This window comes from Hippoglossus hippoglossus, chromosome 5 (genome assembly GCF_009819705.1).
Source record: "Hippoglossus hippoglossus isolate fHipHip1 chromosome 5, fHipHip1.pri, whole genome shotgun sequence".
Taxonomy (NCBI): Eukaryota; Metazoa; Chordata; class Actinopteri; order Pleuronectiformes; family Pleuronectidae; genus Hippoglossus; species Hippoglossus hippoglossus.
Window position 1 is genome coordinate 4,495,026 of NC_047155.1, and position 23,424 is coordinate 4,518,449.

Sequence of the window (23,424 nt, forward strand, 5' to 3'; positions counted from 1 at the left end):
CTTGCTCTTGGTCAACATGTCTAAGTTACATAACAACAGTTTCATCAATGTTATAATGTACAATAAACATCACTATGTTCCCAGTACTGCCTGGTTCTCAAAAACATGTGAATAAAAATCATAGACACTATGTAAAGATGTTAATACCACGGCTTTATTCTCCGATTATTACTGTGTGGACTCCACATGATGTCAAAGGTGGCAACACCTCTACCAGAGATATTTAAGCTTTATTTTCATTCAATTGGAGAAAGTGTTCCGATGTGGAAAATGGTCTGATTTCTTAATTAATAAGATAAAATGAAAATCATGGCAACACTAGTACTCTACAAAACAAAGTTAAAGTTATAACAAACCTAGAAAATGCACGCTTTAGTAAATCTCATCATGAACTATAACCATAGTCTGGGAACTGCTGTGAATGAGCATAACAACAAAAGTATTTGAATAACTAAAAAAACACACAGTGGTGATTCAGAGGTCTGGAAGCAGGTTACATAAGAATCTGCAGAACACCTTGAGGATTTTTAGGATTAGACTCACGTTGACAATAGATGCAAATATTCAGCCCCTGAGCTGCATGAGTCACATTTCTCCAAACAAAGGATTAGAGTATATGCCTGTAGAATCCCTGAATCTCTTCACTGTCAACACACTGAGGAGTGCATGATATTTATTTTCATGTTACCAAATCAACACCTCGGTCCTCTGACGTGAGGTGAAGCCATGATGACCAAAGGGAAAGTTATGATAAAAAGCCACGATCTTTGCCTCACATGTCTTCTGCCTTCATGCAATACACATTTCACTGAGAGCTGTGATTATCAGAGCAGGAAAGCCAACTTGATCATAATATTTTCCTCTGAAAGTCTGAGGTTTAGGATCGTTTACTCCAGTAGCAGACAGATCGAAATGACGACTGGAACAGAAAAGCGAAAATGTGTAGAGGACAGAAACCACAGCCCCTTCTCCGGTAAGACAAATTGGTTGTAGGTTATTATAAGCAGACAAAAATAAATCTGAAAGTAGATAAGCAATAAAAACAACAATTGGTAATTTCTGGGCATTTTCCAGATGCTGGACAGTCGCCATCTCATCTGGAAAACTTTCTGTCGATGAGCCGAAGCTCAGAGATCAGAGTTTTCCTGCAGAAAAGAGAGAATTGGCTTTTTCTGCCGAGGTGAACAGCTGCTGTGCTGATCAGTGTCACAGATCGGACACAAAGGAACAATCTAATACTCCGTAGTCACATGATCTCACCAGTGTTCGTCAGGGTGAGGACACACAGCTCAAAACTTCACCCACAAGTTCTGTTTTTTGTTCTAAGCAAATGATTTATCAGGCACAGTAGCAGGTTTTGTTCAGGAGATGATTTACATGATATAAAAGCAGAAAAATATATTTTTTTCCCCAGATGTTTTCTCTTCACGTAAATTACTGGATATTTCCCGATTTGCAGCGCCCTAAAGTTTATTCTAATAAAATTGTGAAAAACTATTAATTGAGTTGACCTTTTTTTTTATAACTTATAGACGTAGTTACAACTGCTCATAATCGATTTTGCTTCATTTAAGGAGCAAAAGACCAAAACTAGAATTGCACTCAGTAGAGAGCAAACCTCCGCCAAGACTCATCAGTCCAACCGTTAAATTAAAACAGGCTTTAAGGCCAAGGCCACATTACAGCTTCTAGTCCCATTTGTGACCAAACAGCGGTGGAAAAAAAGCCTACACCCCGATGAAACCACATTTAAAGCCACTAAATCCAGATTTTAATTTTGCACTAAAGTGAACACAACTCATCGGTACCAACCACATAAATGTGTCTGAATGTTTTCATCAACATTCACGGCTCAGTGAAACTCTTGAAAGACCTTCCACCAAGTTTCGTGGTTATCCGTTCAGTAGATGCTGCTGAACAACAGACAAACACAGATGAAAACATAAAATACTAACAAAGTAATTACTCAAAAATGACTGCTTCCCTGCCTTTATTTATATTATTAAACTGCTACTTATACTAACACATAAGTGTGTGCAGAGCCGTGGGTCTTATGAGACTATAATTTTTTATTTTCTAATAATAATCTGCAAGATTTGAACTAAAATATTATCTTTATTCTTATATTTCCACTGACTGGATCAAATATCATTGAACTCAATCGAGATGGTTAAAAAGGCAAAAGGACTACGATTTATTTCATTTTACTCACAACTCAACAGATCTTCTATTTATTTGACTCAGGTAATATTATTACATATGTCACTGAAGTCTGAGGATGTTGAACACTGGTCTGTTGTGCAGCCTGGCTGAGAAACACCCAAACGTTCTTGGGGTAGAACAGCAACAACACCACCGAGGTAAGACCTTGCCCTGCGAGTTGCCCCAGTGACTCTTAAGGCTCTGACGGAGGAAACTCTGCAGCCCAGAGCCGTCACAGACGTCCGATGGGTCGGAAAGAATGAGATCCCGAGAGCGAAGGGACCTCCTGACCGCCTCCCATCAAGAGCGCAGACCGTCTCACATCAGGAAGTAATCTCAAACGTTTAATTTGTAGTTTGAATACTGTAATTCCAACAACGCTGCCACATATTATTCACCACCACAAACCAATCCCCCCTCTTTTGACATTCAAAGCTTCGGAATTAAAAGTTTTCTGCGGCGGAGCAGTCAGCTGAGAAATATGAGATTTTCATGAAAGATCCCCCTCACGAGAAGATGACGACGGGCTGGATGTCCCACTTAAGAACTTCAGTTCAAAGGTTTTAAAAGATGCTTTGTTCTTTGAGGATTAACAGAGGGAGAAAGGTGCAGGCAAATAGTTGGATACACTACAAGACTAGTGGTCCTCACTGCAGTGCAGAACACAGCCTGTGTGCTCTAAGTGCACACAGAGCTCAAGGCTCTTTACATCAGGGTTCAATCAGATCCCTACAATGTTAGGGGGAAATGGTTCTTTAATCTTAAAATCTGGCTCATGAAACAGTATTGTTTCAGCTCACAGTTATGGAGCTGTGATTATGAGGAGCTGGGAACTGTGCCTGAGTTTTTAGCGGGGGAATCATATAAATGTGGGCTTGCTTACATATCACACAGTAGTAGCTCTTTACTTGGTTCTTTAAGACTTTTAAACCCTCATGAGTGAGTTTGAGACCAAGACACATTATCAGCTCATCTCACCGCTGAAGTTCACTAACAGCTAAGTGCTGGTTTAACTTCAGCTGTGATTAAACAGCAAACTACATCTACATGTGAAATTCCTTCGTGGTGATTAGGACGCTCCCTCTCGACTAGGAACCTCAAAAATGTTCTGATGTTTTAATAGTGAATTGTTGATGCATTTTTTCCAAGCTGCATTTTATTTAGCATTGTAAACTGACCACTGTCTGCAGCTTTATGTCGAGTTGCAAACGGTTCCAGACATGAGATGTAAAGAAAAAAATAATATATAAAACTCATTTAAGCTGATTTCAGAACATTTCAGAACATGCAGTGTATGTGAGAACACAAATGTCCGAGTCAGCTGCTTTTCCTGCCAGTCCCCTGGTAAAACGTCCATAAAATGTCCGGGTGAGCCCGTGTCAGAATACAGCAGAAATATTTCTGGAAAGTTCACAGCGAGCGAATGTTGATGACATTTCTAACATGACGGATCCAAATCTAGAAGAATACAAATATCTCAGGATGAAAAAGAGGAGCCATACAAGTAGAAGATGCAGACACAGATGTCAAAGAAAACGAGAGTTTTTGGTAATAAGGGCCGACACCAGCGTCGATGTACAGAAAACTAAAACACAGATTTCCACAGTGGGATTTATAAATCATGTCCTGCCTCCTGCATGTTCTACATCCCGTCGTCTGAATGTTCTGGATATTTTCATGTTGTTGTGAACACGTCTGACCCCAACCAGCGACTGCTGCGTGATTCATACCCATAGCACTTAGCACATCTTAAAACTTTTCGAAAGTTTAGGCATTACTGTCTATTTGATCTGTGTGAGACGGGAAGTTAAGGAAGAGTTGAGATTAAAGACAAGAAAAGTCCCCGGCTAGAGTCAAACCAGAGACCTTTTGATAACATGGTCATGTTAAACCTCGAGACACAATATTATACATCAAAATTTTTCGTTTAAAAACGTTTATCAGCAGAACTGTCCTTTAAGTTCGGAGGATTGTGAAGAAGACAAAAGTGAAGAAGAGTAGAAGCCTTCTAAGGTATAAACAGTTAAATCCCTACAGTTCAGCATCTGGGCTAAAAGTAACAGAAACAAGAAATTACCAGTTCAATTTCAACTTCAGTTTTTGCACAAGTTGTTAAATATGAAGCTTGAAGGAAATGATCTGGGAATAACAATTTGTCAGTGTTGCAACAGTAGTTTTGACATGTACAGGGTCAAGTGTGTAACGTAATGTAATTCAATCTGTTTTAAAACGTTAGTTTTATGAATCTCAGTGTTCTAGGGGGAGTTGGGAACTGGTGAGAATGACGAGACACATTTTCTTTAATTCTTTGAAGTGTAGGAATTTCCTTCAAAGAATATTTTGAACATGACACACGAGAGGCTCCATGTTGACGATAATAATTTCACCAGATCTGTGATGGGTTTGGAAAATATGAAGATCCATTGAAACCAGAAAAAAAAGATCCGCTACGGTTTCAGATGACCTCACTTGCCAAACCAGGGCATAGTTGGCTGGTCAGGCTTCACCATAAGTTGCCTCACTCGGCCTTTCCAGCTCAGCTCAGCAGAAAACACCAGCAGTGAATGGAAAAATGAATCGTTTAACACATGAACCCCTGAGGGAGCGGGCTCCTGTTAGCTTTTCCATTCTTGGGAGGTATTTCTCATTTCTGCCTTTAAAGTAAAGCTTCAGGTTTCCCTGTTTTGCCTTGTTAAGACACATCAACACAAGATAAATAACGTCGACATTGCAAAACGTCTCCTCCGTCTCTCGTCTGTCTCTGCTTCGGAGTTAAGGAGGAAATGTGTAATAACACACAGAGAAATCTGGCAGCTCTCACTGACCGTACTGGCATCTCTGTACCACCTTAAGTTAGTATGACTTAACGTCTCAAGAATCATCTGTCTTAACAAATCATTCATCACATTTTCCTGTAGCGTGAGACAATGCCAGTTGTTTCCAGTTCAGCTTTACTTCATTGTCTACAACTGAAATCGGTATTTTGAACGAGACATTCATCGTGTAAAGTGATGTCTTTCATTCATTCAAACATAGTTGTCTGTTGTGTCACTTTTCCTGATGGTTGTTCTAGTCAGACGGAGCCGTGTGATACCGTGTTCAGCATCGGGTGTAGACGGACAGAGCTGTCGCTGTTAAAGAAGAGTGAGGAAAGTGCAAAGTGATCAATTGAGAATGAGAGTACGAGACATTTTCTGGATATTTGTACTTTCCTCCATACAGTTGGAATCAATCCATTCATTGTCTATAGCGCTTATGGTTTCAGGGTCATGTGGGGACTGCATGGATCCAAAGTTGGCATTAATATTCAAAATGAAGCGTGTTTTGCTCTCATTAATATTGTATTTCTTTGTATTATATTGTATTATTACAAGTCTTGAATGTTTATATATCTGTTCTCACTCACCTCTTTGCAGTGTCTAAGTGACAGAGGGGGGGTATATGTACAGAGAGTTAGTGTTAAGTGACAATTTAAAAATTAGAAAAATGAAAGAAAGAATGAAAAACAAACCACATCAAAAACAGTGAAAGGTAAAAAAGAAGTATAAGAGGGAGGTTCAACAGTTAAAATTAAGGATAAAGTTGTAAAGGGAGAGTTCACAGTGTCTTTATATTTTGTCATTTCGACTCAAGGTATATTTTTGGATAATAATCTCTTGTAAATAGGGGATTAATCATTAATATGATCCCTACATCTCAAACATCCTCCTCCTTTTACAGATGTTTATCTTTACCGTACGGCAGCCGCCGCTCTTTAGGGACGTCAGGTTCTATAAAGCAGCCCCAGTAAGGAATCCCGAAGAAAACAACAGATGACATCTTACACCACCTGGTTGTACCAGCCCACCTCCACCTTCTGACTGTTACTGGTTTCACTGAGGAACGAGTACAGCAGCTGTACAGTCCCACTCGCCTTGTTTAACCCAGTGCCAACGGGCCTCAGTGTGAGAACCATTCATGCTGATGTAAAATATTTTATATGGCAACAAGTCCTGAAAGCAGTGGAGGTGACAGACCTACCAGTGTGTTCTATATAAATATGGGAGTCTGAAGTTAACTATCCTGGCATCACTTCAAAGCTCCTGATGAGAAGCACATGACTTATGTCCCAACAATGCCTTTTTCCAAATCGAGTCCCTACAGAGACGTACAGATGGTGTGATCTCACAGAGTCAAGAGCCCTTTGCTGAAACTGAACCTCTCACCCTCACAGCAGAGGTTTTCCGTCGGTGGGGGTGTTTAGGGGCTGTTTTTTTCCTGGAGAGAGGGTGATGCTGTTCTCTGTTCACTGGAAATGTATTGACTGAGGATCCAACTCTCAGCCTTCCAGCTGGAGCCTGCTGCTGCTCTGCTTACTGCACGGGGTTTAAACCAGGACACAAACACACCTGACGGCTGAGGTAGGACACACCCTGGATTTATTAACAAAACAACTAATGCACACTCTACATGTTTTTATCTGGTCGGTCTGGCATGTTTTATTTTCTAAGAACGCAGCATCTTTGAGGTGTAAAGGTTGGTTTCTGCTGGGCACCTTTAAGGTCGTGCAGATGTTAAAGTGTATTTTGAAAATCTTGATTTTATCAGCCAATCTACTTTTATATTGGAGGAAAAAGTTATGTGTTTATGTGAGTTTGATTTGCATGTAAATCTTTGATTTCAACAAGATCAACCCAACAATGATCGCCAGTGTATGGATCATGTTTTAAAGTCAACAAAAAGGACAAAAAGGACAAAATCTGACTTTGATGATGACTGATGATGGATTTTTTATTGAATTGTGTGCGTTACTTTCCTGGAGGCTTGATTAAAGTAGATCTGACTAAATGATATGATATGTAATGATCTCATTAGATAAAAATGTTAAGTAATTTTCCATGGAGTAGTCATAGTCATTAGGTCTTAAGTACAAACACATGAGGGGAAACCATCTGAATCACCTGAATCCTTTCAAGAACAAAGCAGACACATCTGTGACTGCTTTACTATATTAGTACTGAAACTATTCATTGATAACAAGATGAGTAGAAAAAGATCTACAGATTAATTGTTGTCAAAATTAATTGTCTTTTGTCATTTAATGACTTGAATCCACAAAAGCAAAAGTTATCGAAATATATGGTTCCTGCTCCTCCACATGTTTTTCTTTACTTTATATGATTCTAAACTGAAGATATTTAGGGTTTTGTTCTGGTCAGAAACAATGAGACGTCTGAAGATGGAACTGTATGGGAGTCCTGGTGAAGGCAGGAGGGATCAGATCAGGGATCAGATCAGGGATCAGATCAGGGATCAAATCTTATGACTTCAAAACATTTTCTAGTTCCAGCTGCTCTGATGAGAGGATTTGCTGTTTTGCTTTATATTATATTTTATATTATATTATCTTGGACTCTGATCAACTGGAAACCAGATTTTTCACTATCATAGACTAGACGTATAGACAATATACAGGATTTGATATTGAAAATAATCATTGCAGTCATGAGTGGAACTGTGTGTGAGTCCTGACGGATCAGAGAGGAGTCACTTCCCTCTGATTTTGATGTTTTATGAAATGCAGACCTCTGAAGAAATATAATTTACCTGCACTACTATAACTGGAGTGAGATGTATGTCCAACTCCCTGTATTTAGCCTCTTTTGTGCTAAATGTGCACATGTGGAGTGAGAGACGGAGGGTTCAGAGGAAGGGTCTGTGCTGAGCAGTATTTGCTGTCGCAGCAGGATCCTCAACCACCACCACATACTTGTGGCTGCAGTCAACGCTCAACTTAAGGGCTGAGACTCCATCAAGATTACCAGAGGAAAGCAAACCAGACGCCGTCGGCCTCGCTCGGAAAGCTGCATGAATGTGTAATACAGGAAGATATGTATCATTTTCTGAATCAGCGCAGATGGTGAATAGGTGAGCGCTGGCAAAACATTTTTGTTGGCTGCAAGAGCTCCTTTCCAATAGATGTTTTCAGAGCTTCATGGAAATACCGATAGAAATAAAGAGCAGCACTTACTGAAAGTGATCGCTCCGACTACTCAGCCCTTTCACCATGTACTGTTTTAACTATACCCTCCTCAAACAGGCTGCAAAACTAAAACTGGACTCTACAGGACAAAAACAGCAACAGGAGTAACTACCAGTGTCACAATGACTGTAACATGTGTGTAAGTTCAGTATATCAAACCCACAGGATCTCTAATCAACATCTAACATATATTAAGAGTCGGACTCAGGTATTGGCAATATTGAAAGACTTGGCACAAGATGCGGGGCCAAAGAACTGCTGGTGCAACCAAATAACTTGTGACTGAAGTGCTAAATTCATTTTACTGTCAGGAGGTCAGGAGGTAAATCGATCCAGAAATTAAGGTAACAGCACAATCTTTACAAAATTTGAAAGATGCCCTTTTTGTGTTGCAGAACTATCTTTTTTTAATCTTTCCAGTCCGGATCTCTTGTGATTAGAGGTTTTTCTTGTGACCCCATCAAGGGGTCCCTGTAACAAACAGTAGCAGATGTTGCTGCAGAGCTGCATTCAGACATCACTGTGAGCTTGGGTTTCGGACATAATAAATCGGGCCTCACGGGTCCACTTGGCTCCTAGGAACAGGACTAGAGTTTGGATGGGTCCTAGTTCCTGTCACTTCGCCGCAAGCTGAGAACCCATCAAGACTATGTGCTCAACACTGAAGAAGCTAAAACTGAAAAACAGACACTGTTATTTCCTTGTTCTCTTTTGAAACATTGTGTAGGAGTAGTTTTTGTATTTCAAAACCATGTGGAGAAAAACTAAATATCAAAAGGTGGCCCACTTGCACAGGCTTCATCATTGTAAACTACAGGGCTCTGTATTTCCATTCTGTTGATGTTGGAATAAAACTGCAAAAAAAAACATGATTCCACTGCTTCTCAATATCATGACATCTAATCCTGTCAACTGATTTGAGAGCTAACCCGACCTCTGTCTTTTCCTACAGCTCCCTCTGGTCGCTGTTTCACTGACCACTAACCATGAGGGTCTTCCTCCTGCTGTGCCTGCTGGTGGTAGGCAACGCCAAACCCTACCAGCCAATCAACATCATGGATTTCATGAAAAACTATGACATGATGATGGCTGATTCAAGTGACGACGACCACGATCACGACGACGATGACGACGACGATGATGATGGCCATAGTGACGAAGATGATAATGACGATTTAGATGATGAAGACGAGAACTGTCCTGCTACTTGCCATTGTTCACCCAGAGTGATGCAGTGCTCCGACCAGGGTGAGAACACACTCACTCCGGATCCACTGTTGACACGTGTTTAAAACTAGATAGAAATGCATCCTGAGCATTCACAGATAGTGTTAGATAAGTATAGATGGGTGGACGAGGGGTCGCAGGGGCAGCTGGAACCAACTTACTACCAACCCTACTCCGAGCTCCCTCCAGATGTCTGAACTCTTCATTCTATCTATAAGACTGAGCCACCCGATGAAATGAAAAAAGCCCGGGTCTTTGTTATTTAATGAATATATCAGTTGAAACCGTTCCAATCCTTTGAATCAGACTTTCTTTAAACTACAGTATGGTGCAGAGACAACAGCGATCCGTGGCCTTGATACAGACTAATCATGTTTGATCATGTTTGTTCCGTAAATTAAAAAAAACCCACAGATACATCATTATTTCATCTCTGCTGGCAGACTTTGAATCAGAAAGAACACAAATACTTTTCACCTGTATATCTCAGTATTTTCTTCTAAACTTTTGGCTCCCTGAGTTCTGACTTTCATCAGTTTAGGTTCAACTCCGGTCTCTAATCAGACATTTGTGTTTCTGCCAACAGGTCTGATCTCCATTCCTGAGAAGATCCCTGAAGACACTGTGATGATCGACCTTCAAAACAATGATATCACTGAGATCAAGGAGGACGACTTTAAAGGCCTCCACAAACTCTATGTAAGAAACCCTCCGTAGACCTTCAGAACTGGTTTACATTGCACATAGTGACAAACACCGCAACCCCTTCATGTTAACATCAAACAGACACATGGCTGAAATCAGGGAAGTAAAGAATCAGTCCATCTGATCAAAACATGAGCAAACAAGTTCCAGGAAACTGGATATAAAGTCATTTAAGGATATATATTTTGTGTGGTAAAGAAAATAACTTGTTCCAAAGAACAACATAACACCTGCACGCATACACAGTTGTAGATAATGGACACTTTTGTTCCCCTGCATTCATTCATTAAAGACGTCAGATCCTGTGTTCAACCAATGACTTCTCACAACAACAATAACAGTCTATTCAGACTCAATAACACCAGAGAACTATTACAGCGTGTGGACGCTCTAAAGGGTCTTTAAGGGACCAGACAAGAGGAAACTTGTCCATCAGCCTTTAGAGATGACAGTTCCTTTATGAAGCTTCCAGCTGGGGGGGGGGGGTTGTCTTTCATCCAGCTGCTGTTTATCCAGCTGGGAGTAAACCACATCAAGGCCTACAACTCTCAACTGTAACTCAACAAACCGTGAGAATCTGCAGACTGTTTTTTTTACTAATACAACCAATGTAGGACAGAGAGTGATTTAGATAAAAAAAAAAAGGAATTCAGATTACCCCTCCAAAAAACTAAATATGTTTGAAACAAAAAACAGCTTTAAATTACGCCAGATTTCAGCTGCTATAAACATTTATCATTAATTTTGTTGCCAAGCACAGGTTGGATATCAAGCATGAAAGTTTAACCTTGAAAGCATGTGTAAAAGACTATTTAAACTCAAATAACTAAACCTTTAACTGTGCCGTTCAATTTAATTGAGTTAGTCATCATAGCATCGGCATCATCTGCTTCAGGCGATGCAGTAAAAACTCTGCTTGAATCATTTTTTCCGTTTTACTGTGATTCCTTTCTCTCACAACAGGGCCTGTTCCTCATCAACAATAAGATCTCCAAGATTCACCCCAAGGCCTTCAGAAACATGGACCATCTCAGACTGCTGTATCTCTCCTACAACCAGCTGAAGGAGATCCCTGCGAACCTGCCTCCCAACGTCATCGAGCTCCGCTTTCACGAAAACAAGATCACCAGAGTCCAGAAGGACGCATTTAAAGGCCTGAGGAAACTCCATGTGCTGGGTGAGACCTGGTTTCAGCACTGTGTTTCTGATTAGGAATAATCAGTGTTGTCGAAGGACAGATGCTTTTGTGGTTCTTTGCCAAACAAAATGTCTGCAGCAATTAATTTGACTGATTTAACAGTATAGAGCAGTTATAGAGCATAGTTTGATCGTGACTCATGTCAATATGATGTCCTACTTGTTTACACTCAAACCCAGGACATGCATCATCAAGCAGTTGCTCGCCATTGTATATGTGGATGACGCAAGAAACTATAATAAATCCTTAGTAATCAAACCAAATATTTTGTGCCTGTCCAAACAGAGCTGGGTGCCAACCCTCTGGCCAACAGTGGGATGGAGCTGGGAGCTTTTAATGGCTTGTCGACTCTGTACCTCGGAGTCGCAGAGGCCAAGCTAACTGCCGTACCCAAAGGTAAATAACACTCACCTCCTCCTGATTTGAACAATGTATTGTTACCTTGACTTTCTCCTCGAGTCACCCGGTTATTACTCTGACGAACACTGAACCTCACCTGTACAACTGATGTGATGAAACTGACGAAATGATGCTTTGATTTGTTTTCCAACTAATGAACTAAAAGATGCTTAAATGACACGTTACACTGGTTGTGTTTGTTTTGTTTCTCCCAGACTTCCCGACGTCTATCACAGAGATGAGCCTGGACTACAACAAGATCGCTAAGGTGGAGGTAGAAGACTTCATCAGATATAAAAACCTGCAGAGGTGAATACCAGCCACATTTTACCGTAGAAACTGACATGACCACACTTTAATGAACCTGTCCAGGCCGTTTCTCAAGTTAATATAACGAAAAATATATTTACTTTCTGTATTTTAAAGGTTTCTGGGAAAACAGATTCAGTTTTAAATAGTAATCGTTGGCACATTATATATTAATGGACAGAGACATTTCAAGAAAAATATGAATTGTAATATTCAGAGGTTACGCTTAATTCAAAAAACTAAATCAACACCCAATTTCTTAATATAAAGACTACACAACATTGTGTGTGTCCCTCATTCACTTTATCTATATTACCACACATTGATATATTTACATCAGGGGCGGGTCCTCTCTACGGAGGCCGCCATGTTTTTTACAGTAGCCCAGACTGGACAAACTAAACACCTTTTGAGTTTTTATGACAACTGAAGGTTACCACAGGTTCTCCTTCATGTTTGGAAGGGGAGGGTGAGGTGAGGGGTGTTCAGCTGCAACATGCAACTTCACCACTAGATGTCCCTAGATTCTTCACACTGAACCTTTTTATTTATAGGTACATATTTAAATCTGTTATCCGTCTCTAATTTCTTTCTTATTAACCAGTGATGACACCTTTTAACTATCTTTTGCAGGCTAGGACTTGGTTTTAACCAGATTAAGTCTGTAGAGAATGGCAGCTTTGACAGCATCCCAAATGTCCGTGAGATCCACCTAGACAACAACCGTCTGAGGAAGGTCCCCCCCGGCCTCGGCTCCCTGCGCTACCTCCAGGTACAGATATCTGATATCCAGCATGTAGTCACTGTCTCCAGGGGGTTGACGAGTAGCTCTGAGCCAAAGTATCCAAAAAACAACATCTTCTTTTCTTATTTATATTTCAACAAATCAAAAAGAGGTAGATGTTTTGAAGTGGGTCACTGCAATCAATGTTCCTCTCACGGCGAAGGAGCACGTTTCTCAAACTGAGCCCAGACTCGTCCTTGTTTCCATTATCCTGTTATGACCCAGAGTTTATCATCATAGACTAATATAAATCAGCTGCTATATCCTGTATGTAGATGTTGAAGAAGGAGAATGTACAACCTACACTATGTTGTTGTCACATAAGCAATGAAGAGAAACAGTAAGGTTGTTTGTTTTCTCCAGTTCAGACTGTCCAAAATGTTGTTTCCTGTGAAAAAGGTTGTGATTCTGAGTTTCAATGTTTTCTTAAAGGCAGCATCAGCACGAAACTCTGTCATGGTGTGTGCACAAAAAAAAGCTGAAAAATATCTGATCAAAAACAAAATTCCTTTCTGTCTGTTCAGGTGATTTTCCTCCATGGCAACAAAATCAACAGTGTGGGAGTCAACGACTTCTGTCCCGTCACGTCTGGTGTCAAGAAGAACCTGTACACGGGCATCAGTCTGTTTGCCAACCCTGTCAAGTACTGGGACATCCAGCCGGCCACCTTCCGCTGCGTGACCGGACGGAGGGGCGTTCAGCTCGGAAACTTCAGAAAGAAGTAGAGAGCGACAACCAGGAGTTCCGGGAAAATAGAAAATGGAGAACTGCCAATATCCTTGTTACAGTATAAGGAATAAACTGGAAATAATTTTGATAGATCAACAAAAAACAAAAGATGAAACTGTACATTTAAGTGTTTAAGTTCATGGTGACAGTTCTCAGCCAGGGGGAGAAAAACAAAAACAAAACTCTAGTCCGGCTGTTGGTGCTGATAATGTGTAAAATAACAAAAATTTGAAACTAGGCCCAACGGTCCCCTTAAATTCAGTAAAGCTGCACCAAATGGCACAAACTCATATCCGTTCTCTAAATATGCTTAATTTGTTTAAATAATGATTCAAGGAAATTGCAAACAAACAATCTTGTCATGTTTAAGAAAGTTAGAAAATCTGCATCTGCTGCTTTGTTCTGATTCATGGAAAAGTTGAATGAATCCTTGCACCATTTGTGGAAATCTGTTCAGTAGTTTTTTGCATAATCCTGCCGACAAACAAACAACGGACAGGGGTGAAAACGTAACGTCCTTGGTGGAGGCAATTAATCAGTTTTTCTTTGTCCCTCAACTTCTGCTGGGTAAACTTTACTTGGGGGTAGAGCGCCTCCCCCTGGTCCTTTTGAGTAACACCACCCAATAACTTGAGTAGTGTTACATTCCTGTGCCTTTTTCAATGAAAGACAAACGTTTTAATTGTTTTTCTTTCAATGTCAAAATCAAAACAACTTTTAACGAGATACAGTTATGTAGGACGATTTAAGTTGTTTTCATATCAACAAACAAAATATACCTTTTCTCTCTTTTGTCATTTCTTTACATAGTGTATTATATTGTCGCCATTTTTTTTTAAGTTGAGACAACAGAATTATCATAGAAAATTCACTTTAGCCTAAAAAAAACACTTCAGCTTAAACTTAAACATATTTTCCTTTTGGCAGAGGCCTGTACAGTCAGTGAATGATTCTGGTGTTATTCAGTGTAACATGTCACTCTAAAGCCCTGTGTCTTTCTCCATGTCAATGTTTTTTCATTATCTCACTGCATGTCTGTATCATCTTCATTTAGAAACTGAAATTATACATTGTCCTTGATGTAAACGTTTTCCTCTGCAGGGCTGGGGATAATCTGTAATCTGAAATTTACCCTTGAACTCAGTTTGTTTTAATAACCTATAGCAACCAAAATACCACCACAGTTGATGTTGAAATTATAAGCAGGTAATGATCGTCTGAGAGCATCTTCCTTATAAACTTGTCCCTGTTTATTCCAATGTGCTACCCTCCAAAATGGTGCTATATTTATTTAGTCTGTCTTTAAATAAACCTGGATCACCTCCCAACTTCAGCCTCAACTTATTTTTAAAATGAATGTAGGTTGGAGTTGATTTTATCATTTCAGCTATTACTGTGTTATCCTGTAGGAAGTAGTCAATAATTCATTTGATTTGATTTAACATGCCGAGTACTCACCTTAATGGTTGATTAACAAAGATTAGAAATTCCTTTTCCAAAATGTTTAAATGTCAGAACTGTATAAATAGATTTGCAGATTTATAGAATAGAATCTCCTGCTCAGAATCAGAGAAAGTTTTACGTGGATTGTATTCGTAAACGGTTTTTACAACAGAATAAAAACAAAGCAAATGCTCAAGCTGGAGAAAACTGGAAGCAAAATCAAAATTAAACAATTAACAGTTGATAAAGTTATTGGTGAACGATCCAGACAGAAGAGACTTTATTCTGGTGTCCCTGGTAGGAGGCAAGTGAAGCTATTCCCTTATCAACCAGCAGATGTCACTCTACACTAAAGAGTTAAAGACCATCATCTTGGTGGAGGCTTTAACTCGGAGAACGTCAAAAACCAAAAAGTGATTGATTCAGATTCCAACTATATATTGTTGAGGACACTTAAAAGATGAGTATTTGTAAACTGCAGAAGTTTTTACTGATGTATTAATTGGTTTGTATATTTAATGTCCCGTTTAGACTAATACATGAAGTGATGTAAACAAGAACCCTGAAAGTTTTACATTCTTTAGAAGCTTGTTTTATTTGTTTAAACCTGCATTGGTCATTTGCCATTTGTGGAGGAAAGGGCAGCAAACATTGTAGGTTATAAGAGGAACGCGATAATTCCGTGTGTTCATCACTACGAGCTACACAAGCTACCTCGGCTTCCTTAATGTGGTTTCCTGTTGTTGTTTGGCACTAATTGGTGACAGATCAATCTCTAGTAAATCAATGGGCTGTCAGTTAGACAGAGAAACATATTTTAACCCAACCATTATCCAGAAATGATGCCAAATTCAACAGCAATTATCTTTGGTCTTTTTGGAAGCTGCTTCAAAACACATTTCGCTGATCACAGATTCTCGACACCAGAAGTTAGTCGTTCCTGCCTCGCTGACAGCAACCATTCAAACACACTCACAGGAACGATGAATGTGATGAAACCAGTGTGAAAACGGGACAAAGTCTGTGTGTTTTCTTTTCCCTCTCCGTCTCTGTGGGAGGCCGCTGTCGAACAGCAGCCAGCTCCCTGCACACTTTGAGAAACTCGACACCTGCCAGCTGCCTTCATCATTTCTACCTCCACCTGGAACTGATACCTACAGTCCACAGAAAATAGGACCAAGCTGGGGTACAGTTCCATGAGCTAGTTTGACTGGTTTGTCTTTTTAAATGAAGACTCGTTGTGCTGTGGGTGGGGTGGAGGGAAGCGGCCCCTCTCTCTCTCTCTCTCTCTCTCTCGTTCTCCAGGAAACATATGGAACAGATCTGCTGGTTGGCCAGGCCTCGTTCTGCCACGTCTCACAGCCACACGCACGGACAGAAAACGGTCCTAGCTTCAGCACTTTTACCTCTCTTCACCCTTTTCTTTTACACTATTCTCACTCTTCTCCTTTACTCAAGTCATCACCCACCCACGACCACTCTCTACCTGCCTCCCGTCCTGCACACATGAGTCTTTCAGCTGGTGAAGTAAGTCAGAAGAATAAGCTCATGAACGACATGAGGACGATTTGAATGTTAAATCAGAGCACATGTCGGTTGTGTCGCCATCTCCTTCAAAGTATGAACTCAACAGCTCTGGGACCGTCCCGTTCCAAACACTTAGAAAAATGCAGCTGAGAAAAATGCAGCTTCTTTCCCAGAATTTTTCCCATGACAGGGTTTGTCTCATAAAAGGCAAAAGTATCAGTGTCTAACAACTCCACTGAATGCAAGTCACTATTTATTCAGTCCTTCTGAATTTATGATGTCAAACTTTACAAGAGCCTCACCTGAAGTAAAGAGCTGTTTCACTATTCTCAGAATATATTATAGGCTTATCAAGAAAAGAAAGAGAAAGCAAGCAGTGGTGTTAATTCAATTTAACACAGAGTCCTGTATTAAATCCAGATGGTGACTCAGTTTAAACCAACATCTAGTGGCAGCATTTAAAATGAGAAGAGATGCACCAGGATCTCCTGATTCAGCAGCAGGTGACCGGATGGATATTTCACAATATCTTTTCCTTCTGCAGTTCTTAAGAGGTGGGTTTTAGTAATGTTTAAAAATATGGGCCTACCTCTCGTGTGTAACTAATTAATATGGATAAGTTTCTAGTTATTTGCTTTTATTTGTTTTCTGTTTTTCAGCATTGCTTAAATAATTTAATAAAATGCATTACTATTATGTTATATGCAGTAACTAATCAGAGCCGCACATCAAATTTAAATATGAAACACTTATGAACGTTAATCTATAGATTGGATAATCTCAAGCCTTTATAACAGTAGAAGATTTGACTTCTCACAGTGGAGAGGCCCAGGTGCAGCTTCTGTTTTATTCCTACTGTGAAAATGTCTTCTGTGAAAAAGGGTCTTTTAATTTACTGTGAATCCACTAATTCAAAGATTATTTCAGCTTTCAACCATCATGGCTCATTTACTTAGAATAAAAGAATACGACTTATCCCATATCTGGGATAAGTCGTCTCCATCCATCATTCTTTTGTCACTTTATTATTATTATTATGAGCTACTCTTCATCAGATTCTGCTATATTTCAACGTCTAATCATGTGTAGCTGTAATGATGCAATATCCCCACATGTCGACTTTAAAGGCCCGAGGAGATAAATCACCTCCCTCTCTGCACTTAGAATATTGTAAATCCAACAACAACAAATTCAGAACCAGTTTCCAAGCTTCTCTCCTCTCCTCCTTTTTCCTCCTCTTCATCCTCCCTTTACCCAATAAACATTTTTTCTCACTGTGATTATTGATCGACTGTAGTTGGAGTTAAAGCTCAAATTCACACACACACACATTCATGTAGCACAACTGTATGCAGCACTTTATCTGTCACACACCACATACCAACATCAGAAGCAGTTTAGAGTCAGGGTTTTGCCCAAGGACACTTTGGAAGGAGAACTGGAGGAGCCAGGGGATCAAACCACCGACCTTCTGGTTTGTGAAAGTACTCCTGAGCCACAGCTGCCCACATGGTTCTCATCTCAATCAGATGGCTATCGAAAGAATGATGTTGACCATGGACTGCACAAAAAGATGGATGACAAGACAGCTCTCCAAAAATGAAGCTGAATCCTCTTGATCGCCCCCTGGTGGCTGGCTGCAGTAGTTCAAAAACCCAGCCTCAACTTTATTAACACCATACGGGCCAAACTAAAAAGGTCAAAGCACATTTCAAATAAATTTTTGTTTTTTCATATTGCAATACGTAATATTGTCAGTTTTTTTTACAATATATATTTTTACCAGTTCAAAGTTGGATTATTTAAAACTTGATTAGTTTCAGACTTGCTGTTCAAAGTTCACAATCCTATCTGCCTTGTCATAATAAATTGAATTGAGCTTCAATTTTAAAAACTTGGCAGCATTTTTGAGTTGGTTGAAAAACGAGACTCAATCCTGCTGAACTCCAGTTTGATGGTAATTAGGTATTTAAGTGTATGAAATATTTTCCATTAAGGAAATGTTGGGAGAAACATTAGGATTTCATGGTTTGACTTTTTTGACATAATTTTTTGACATGTTTGTCTTCAGAGTGAATGACCTTGATTATGCCGTGATCCTGGAAGAAGCTGGTTAGAGGCCAACACACGAGGCAGAGGAGGCAGAGGGGGGGACGGAGTTCAGGTTTCTACAGTATAAACTAAGGAGTAAGTGGGCACTGGTAGAGTCATTAGGCAGGAGGGGACCACTGCTCCCAGCCGCACCTCTGATTAAGGATCCTGAAGCCTCATCAATCACTTCACAACTTCACTGATGGATTCAAGCCCACTGAAATATCACACTGCTTTTAAAAAAAATTCTAATTAACTTTCCAATAAGACCAATGTCAGCATCTCCTTCTTACAAATGATGTTGCACCAATTAAAACACTTACTGGTCCAATGGTTCAAAGTGGGAGCGTAACGATTGTGAAACAGAGACTGAAATTGAATTACAAATGTCAACAATCAAAGCTAATGGAACCATGATGCCCCAACCCTCTTATTTTTCATTTCAGAATTAAGACAGTAGTACATCTAAATAATGAAATGATAACTATTTAATTTAAGCTTACCCTCAAGAAAGCTACAGGTGAGTAAATAAATAAAATAAATAAATAAAATAAATAAATGCAGCTCGTACAACAGCATTGCTTAAAGAAACTCTCCAGGGGGGGCTGCAATGTAGTTAGGGTCACGTGACACCAATATTTACGTAAAAATCGCCCAATAGTTGTGTGAGTACAAGCTAAAACTATGGTAAATAGGTTATGTCAAAGTTGAACTATAGGTATTAGGTCTGTTAGCTGCAATGGATGTTTACAACTGACAGTTTGTGTACAATATTTCAGTTCACCTTTACTTTCTGTTTGTAAAAACTTTGTTTCAAACTCTGATCATCAGACTTCTTCTGTTAGAATGATCCTTAAACATCATCCGTAGAAAACACAATACATGATGGTATATATTGTTTGGTTAGTGACCGTCGGTTGTACACTACCTTTCACAATGCATTGTGGGATACAATGAGTCCACTACAGAACAGTAAACTCATATAGTGAGCAGAGAATGATTTTGGACAACTCATGACAAGTAAAACTTCAAAGGACTTCCACAATGAGCTGGCTTAATAATAAAAAAATATTTTCTCATCGAAGGCCCCAAAAACAACATGGAAAATAATGAAGTTATTTTGTCATTAAGATGAAGTAAAGTGATCTAATCTTGACCAAAGTCATAAAGACCCTCACAAGATAGAAAGAGCTTCACTGCCAACAAACCCAAATATCTACTGAGGCACCGTCTGCCCAGACGTCTGTGGACACTTTCACAGAAGAATCAAACACTTCAAGGTGCCAACACCGCAGAAAAAAAACTCTCAAAAGTTGGAGAAAATTGGACACTTAGTCTGTCAGCTCTCATTCAACACACACACACACACACACACACACACACACACACACACACACACACACACACACACACACACACACACACACACACACACACACACACACACACACACACACACACACAACTGAAACATACACCAGCAGCTCATCCAGAGCAGAGCCAGGGCTAAATGAGGCCAGTGGAATTAAAATGTTTAGAGGCGACGACTGAAAGGCCTGTTTGTTCATGTGAGAGAATCCCAGCAGTGGTGCTTTCTCCAGAGAAAAGACTGACATGAAAAATGAGCAATGGGGACAACGCGCCAATTGCTGTCTGGCTCTGAAGTGGAAAAACATGGCCGATGAAAAATGTGTGTGAGTGAGTGAGTGAGTGAGTGTGAGTGTGTGAGTGTGTGTGTGTGTGTGTGTGTGTGTGTGTGTGTGTGTGTGTGTGTGTGAGGGGGTGGAGATATAATTGAAAGCATCAAATAGTCAAATAAAAAGTAAGGGAATAAAAACACCTTAAAAATCTGTAGCTACTCAAGTTGTTACCAAACTTGAGTTTTAACACTGAACCAGATGAATCCTTTATGTAGTAAAAACAATTTAAACCAACTAACAATTATTATCAATTAGAGATACGTATAATGTTTATTAATTAGTTCCAAGGACAGAAACTAAGCAGACCATGAATCTGTTAGATTCACATTAAACCCACAGGATTCTGTTCAGTTGTAACACCTGTGTGCTACAAATGAAGTCGACTATACAAAAGACTGTGTTCCTCCTGATTCATCATTCAGGTAAAGGTGAAATAAAGAGAAACTGAAATAAATAAAAAGAAACTGACTGACGTGATACGATACATGTTTGTCTACAATAATTCATTATTACATAAAGCAGAAATTGGATCTGCAATGACACGGTCACACATTATGAGTCCAGCAACATTAACTGTGTAATTCTAAACTGAAAAGTTTATCTTACAAGCAAACAACTGATAAGTACGGTGGATGAGTTGTGATTTTCAATTAATCGTTAAATATTCAATGCAGAGTTAATCTGACCGCCATCTTGTCCTGAGCAGATAGTTCCGTGCAGCTAGTGGTAAATAATGCTTTGCTTTTGCCACAATGGGGCAGTATTGTAAATAAAAAAATGTTTGCCAACTGCCAAGAAGAAGGAGAAGAATAAGGTAAATAAAGTCTATGGGTAAAACATGTGTGGTGCACAGGTGTGGTGGTGCTGTGAGATCAGATGCTTCTGTACAGACAAACAGGAGAAACAAGCAAAACCAAAGACGATGACATACATCTAAAAGTTATTTGTGGAACGTTGAACGGTTTCAAAAAATGAATCTAATTGGAAATGTTTCAGAGTGTTTGTGCCAGTGTGTGCATGTGTGTGTGAATGTGTGTGTATGCGTGCATGCACTCGTGTCCATTCCAAATAACATTAACTTTAATTAGTTTGACCAATATATTGGCTGCCTATGAGCATATATATCTTATTTGTGACTCTTGTTTAATACAACACAACACAGGAAAAAAAGATGGTTGTCATAATTCGCAGTGCTGACATCATCAGTTGCTTCACAACAAGTGTAGTTAAAAATAAATGGGTTCATTTTAGGCTTCATGAACAACTCATCCAAAACGCTTACGGGTTTATGCTGCACTTCCTCGGGTACTCAGAAACTACCAGAGAGAGTTTGTCGAGAAAATCCAAGAAAAGACACATTTCTGGAATCATGGCTCCTTCGTAGGACAGGAAGGAATTCACAGTTTGCAAGAGTTATCTTTCTTTTCAGAGAATTTACTGAAATGTCTGCACTACACTGCCTGAACACCCGAGAGACAGGTATCCTGCAGCGTTAATAAATGCACAAAAACAGAGAGGAGGGTAGAAATAAAGAGACAGACAGAGAAATCCAAAGACAGACCGACGTCATAGTCAGAGTCGCAGACGCTGTTATTTTAGCCAGTAGCGATCCTGAAGCCAGAGCTTTTGAAGAGCAGTCCAATAAAAAGAGATTTTATCCAGATGGAGTCTACTGCTGCGGAGACGGCCGTGCACTCCTCATCACAATTAGCACGGAGGGAAACATTCACGACCACAATGTCCTATTAAACAGACATAATTACATTAACATGGAACTTCCCAGAATTCCCCTGCCTGCACACACACATGAAAAATACATTGGTTTTAACCACAAACAATAATATAGATGAACTGTAACTGTAGTAGGGAGAAGACGGAGTAAGCTACTGTTCCACTGGATGATTATGATTCATCCACTGAAAGAATGGCAACAGTTTTACTGGCCAATACTATAATGCACCTCAGTCTGCATCGATAGATATCCAAGACATAATTGCAGAATTTAGCGAACTACTTTATTTTTGCAAACTACAGTGTGTACAATTCTCCTAATAGTCGACAGAACAAAAATTGGCAACTACTAAATAATTGTTAGTTTCCAGTCAAAATGCCAAAAACAATCTTTTATTTCACCTTACAAATTGTGAAATCTGAATAGAGACACAGCTGTAATGTCTCATGTGCTTTCATGTGCTAATGATAATGTAACTTCTACTGTTTGCATGAAGACAACATGAGAAGAAAATTGTGAATCTTAGTTCTAAATATAGAAAAAAGATTCTCATTTGACCTGAATCGTTCAGACCAACTTGACTCAGTCTTTTAACAGTGTTGTGATCCTGCGACTTTAAGCAGTTTTTTCAAAAATAAAAGCCTCCTCCATCTGTCTGTCGTCATCAGGGAACAGAGAACCTCAATGCAATACCGCCCCAAAGGAAACCAGTCAATAAATAACACGTCCATGTGTCCCATTATGCTTTGTCCACGCACGTGTCCCTAACAGATTTTTAATTAGTCCCATCATACTTCATCTGAGGACGGTCAGAAAGACGAAAGTGGGACTCGTTAGTTTTTATGAGGATATTAATAAACTGCTAAATGTGGGTTAAGTAACTCAACAAGTCAACAAGAACTAATTGATTCCAGGTGGTAAAGAATCAGCACTGCACAGAATGAAGACAGAGGCCACAAACTACAAACTGTATTTGTAACGTAAAATTTACAAACAACTAATTTGCATTCAGACATGCACACCAGATAATCTCCTGAAACTATATCCGGAGGGGTCGTGTGTGAGAATGCAAAATGTGGGATTGGCTTGAGCGGTGGAGGATTTTCCTTCAGCCCCAGCGTTTGATCTCATCCCTTTATTTCACATGGGTGAACAGAAAAAACCCTTACAAACATAATTATATTCTGAATAATTTTCAGCAGCCTGGAAACACATGTTGACTCCCAGCACCATCTGCTTTTATCTCTCAGCAGGATGAATGTAACACAAAGAGCCTTTATCATCTAACTGAGGAAGATGTTAAACACTCAGCTGTGAAAGGAGACCTGAAGGCAAATGACTCACGGTCACTAAAAT

The 23,424-nt window shown here is 39.6% G+C and overlaps 2 protein-coding genes across 3 annotated transcripts in view; one reads left to right on the forward strand and one right to left on the reverse strand.

Moving 5' to 3' along the window:
* cenpp (centromere protein P) overlaps positions 1-23,424 on the reverse strand; it is a 72,663-nt gene that overhangs the window by 22,160 nt on the left and 27,079 nt on the right. The gene's annotated exons all lie outside the window — the stretch shown is intronic.
* On the forward strand, positions 6,394-14,903 carry aspn (asporin (LRR class 1)). Its single transcript, XM_034586523.1, has 8 exons — positions 6,394-6,602; positions 9,177-9,472; positions 10,038-10,150; positions 11,120-11,333; positions 11,640-11,750; positions 11,969-12,062; positions 12,696-12,834; positions 13,371-14,903. The coding sequence occupies exons 2-8, from the start codon at positions 9,211-9,213 to the stop codon at positions 13,569-13,571; spliced, it is 1,134 nt and encodes a 377-aa protein (XP_034442414.1). The 5' UTR covers positions 6,394-6,602; positions 9,177-9,210; the 3' UTR covers positions 13,572-14,903.

What these genes read in the sequence shown, in the direction of transcription:
- aspn (XM_034586523.1), top strand. Translation starts at nt 9,211, where the DNA reads ATGAGGGTCTTCCTCCTGCTGTGCCTGCTGGTGGTAGGCAACGCCAAA. An exon ending in GATGCAGTGCTCCGACCAGG is followed by an intron (nt 9,473 to 10,037) that starts GTGAGAACACAC and finishes TTCTGCCAACAG; the next exon opens with GTCTGATCTCCATTCCTGAG. An exon ending in AAGGCCTCCACAAACTCTAT is followed by an intron (nt 10,151 to 11,119) that starts GTAAGAAACCCT and finishes CTCTCACAACAG; the next exon opens with GGCCTGTTCCTCATCAACAA.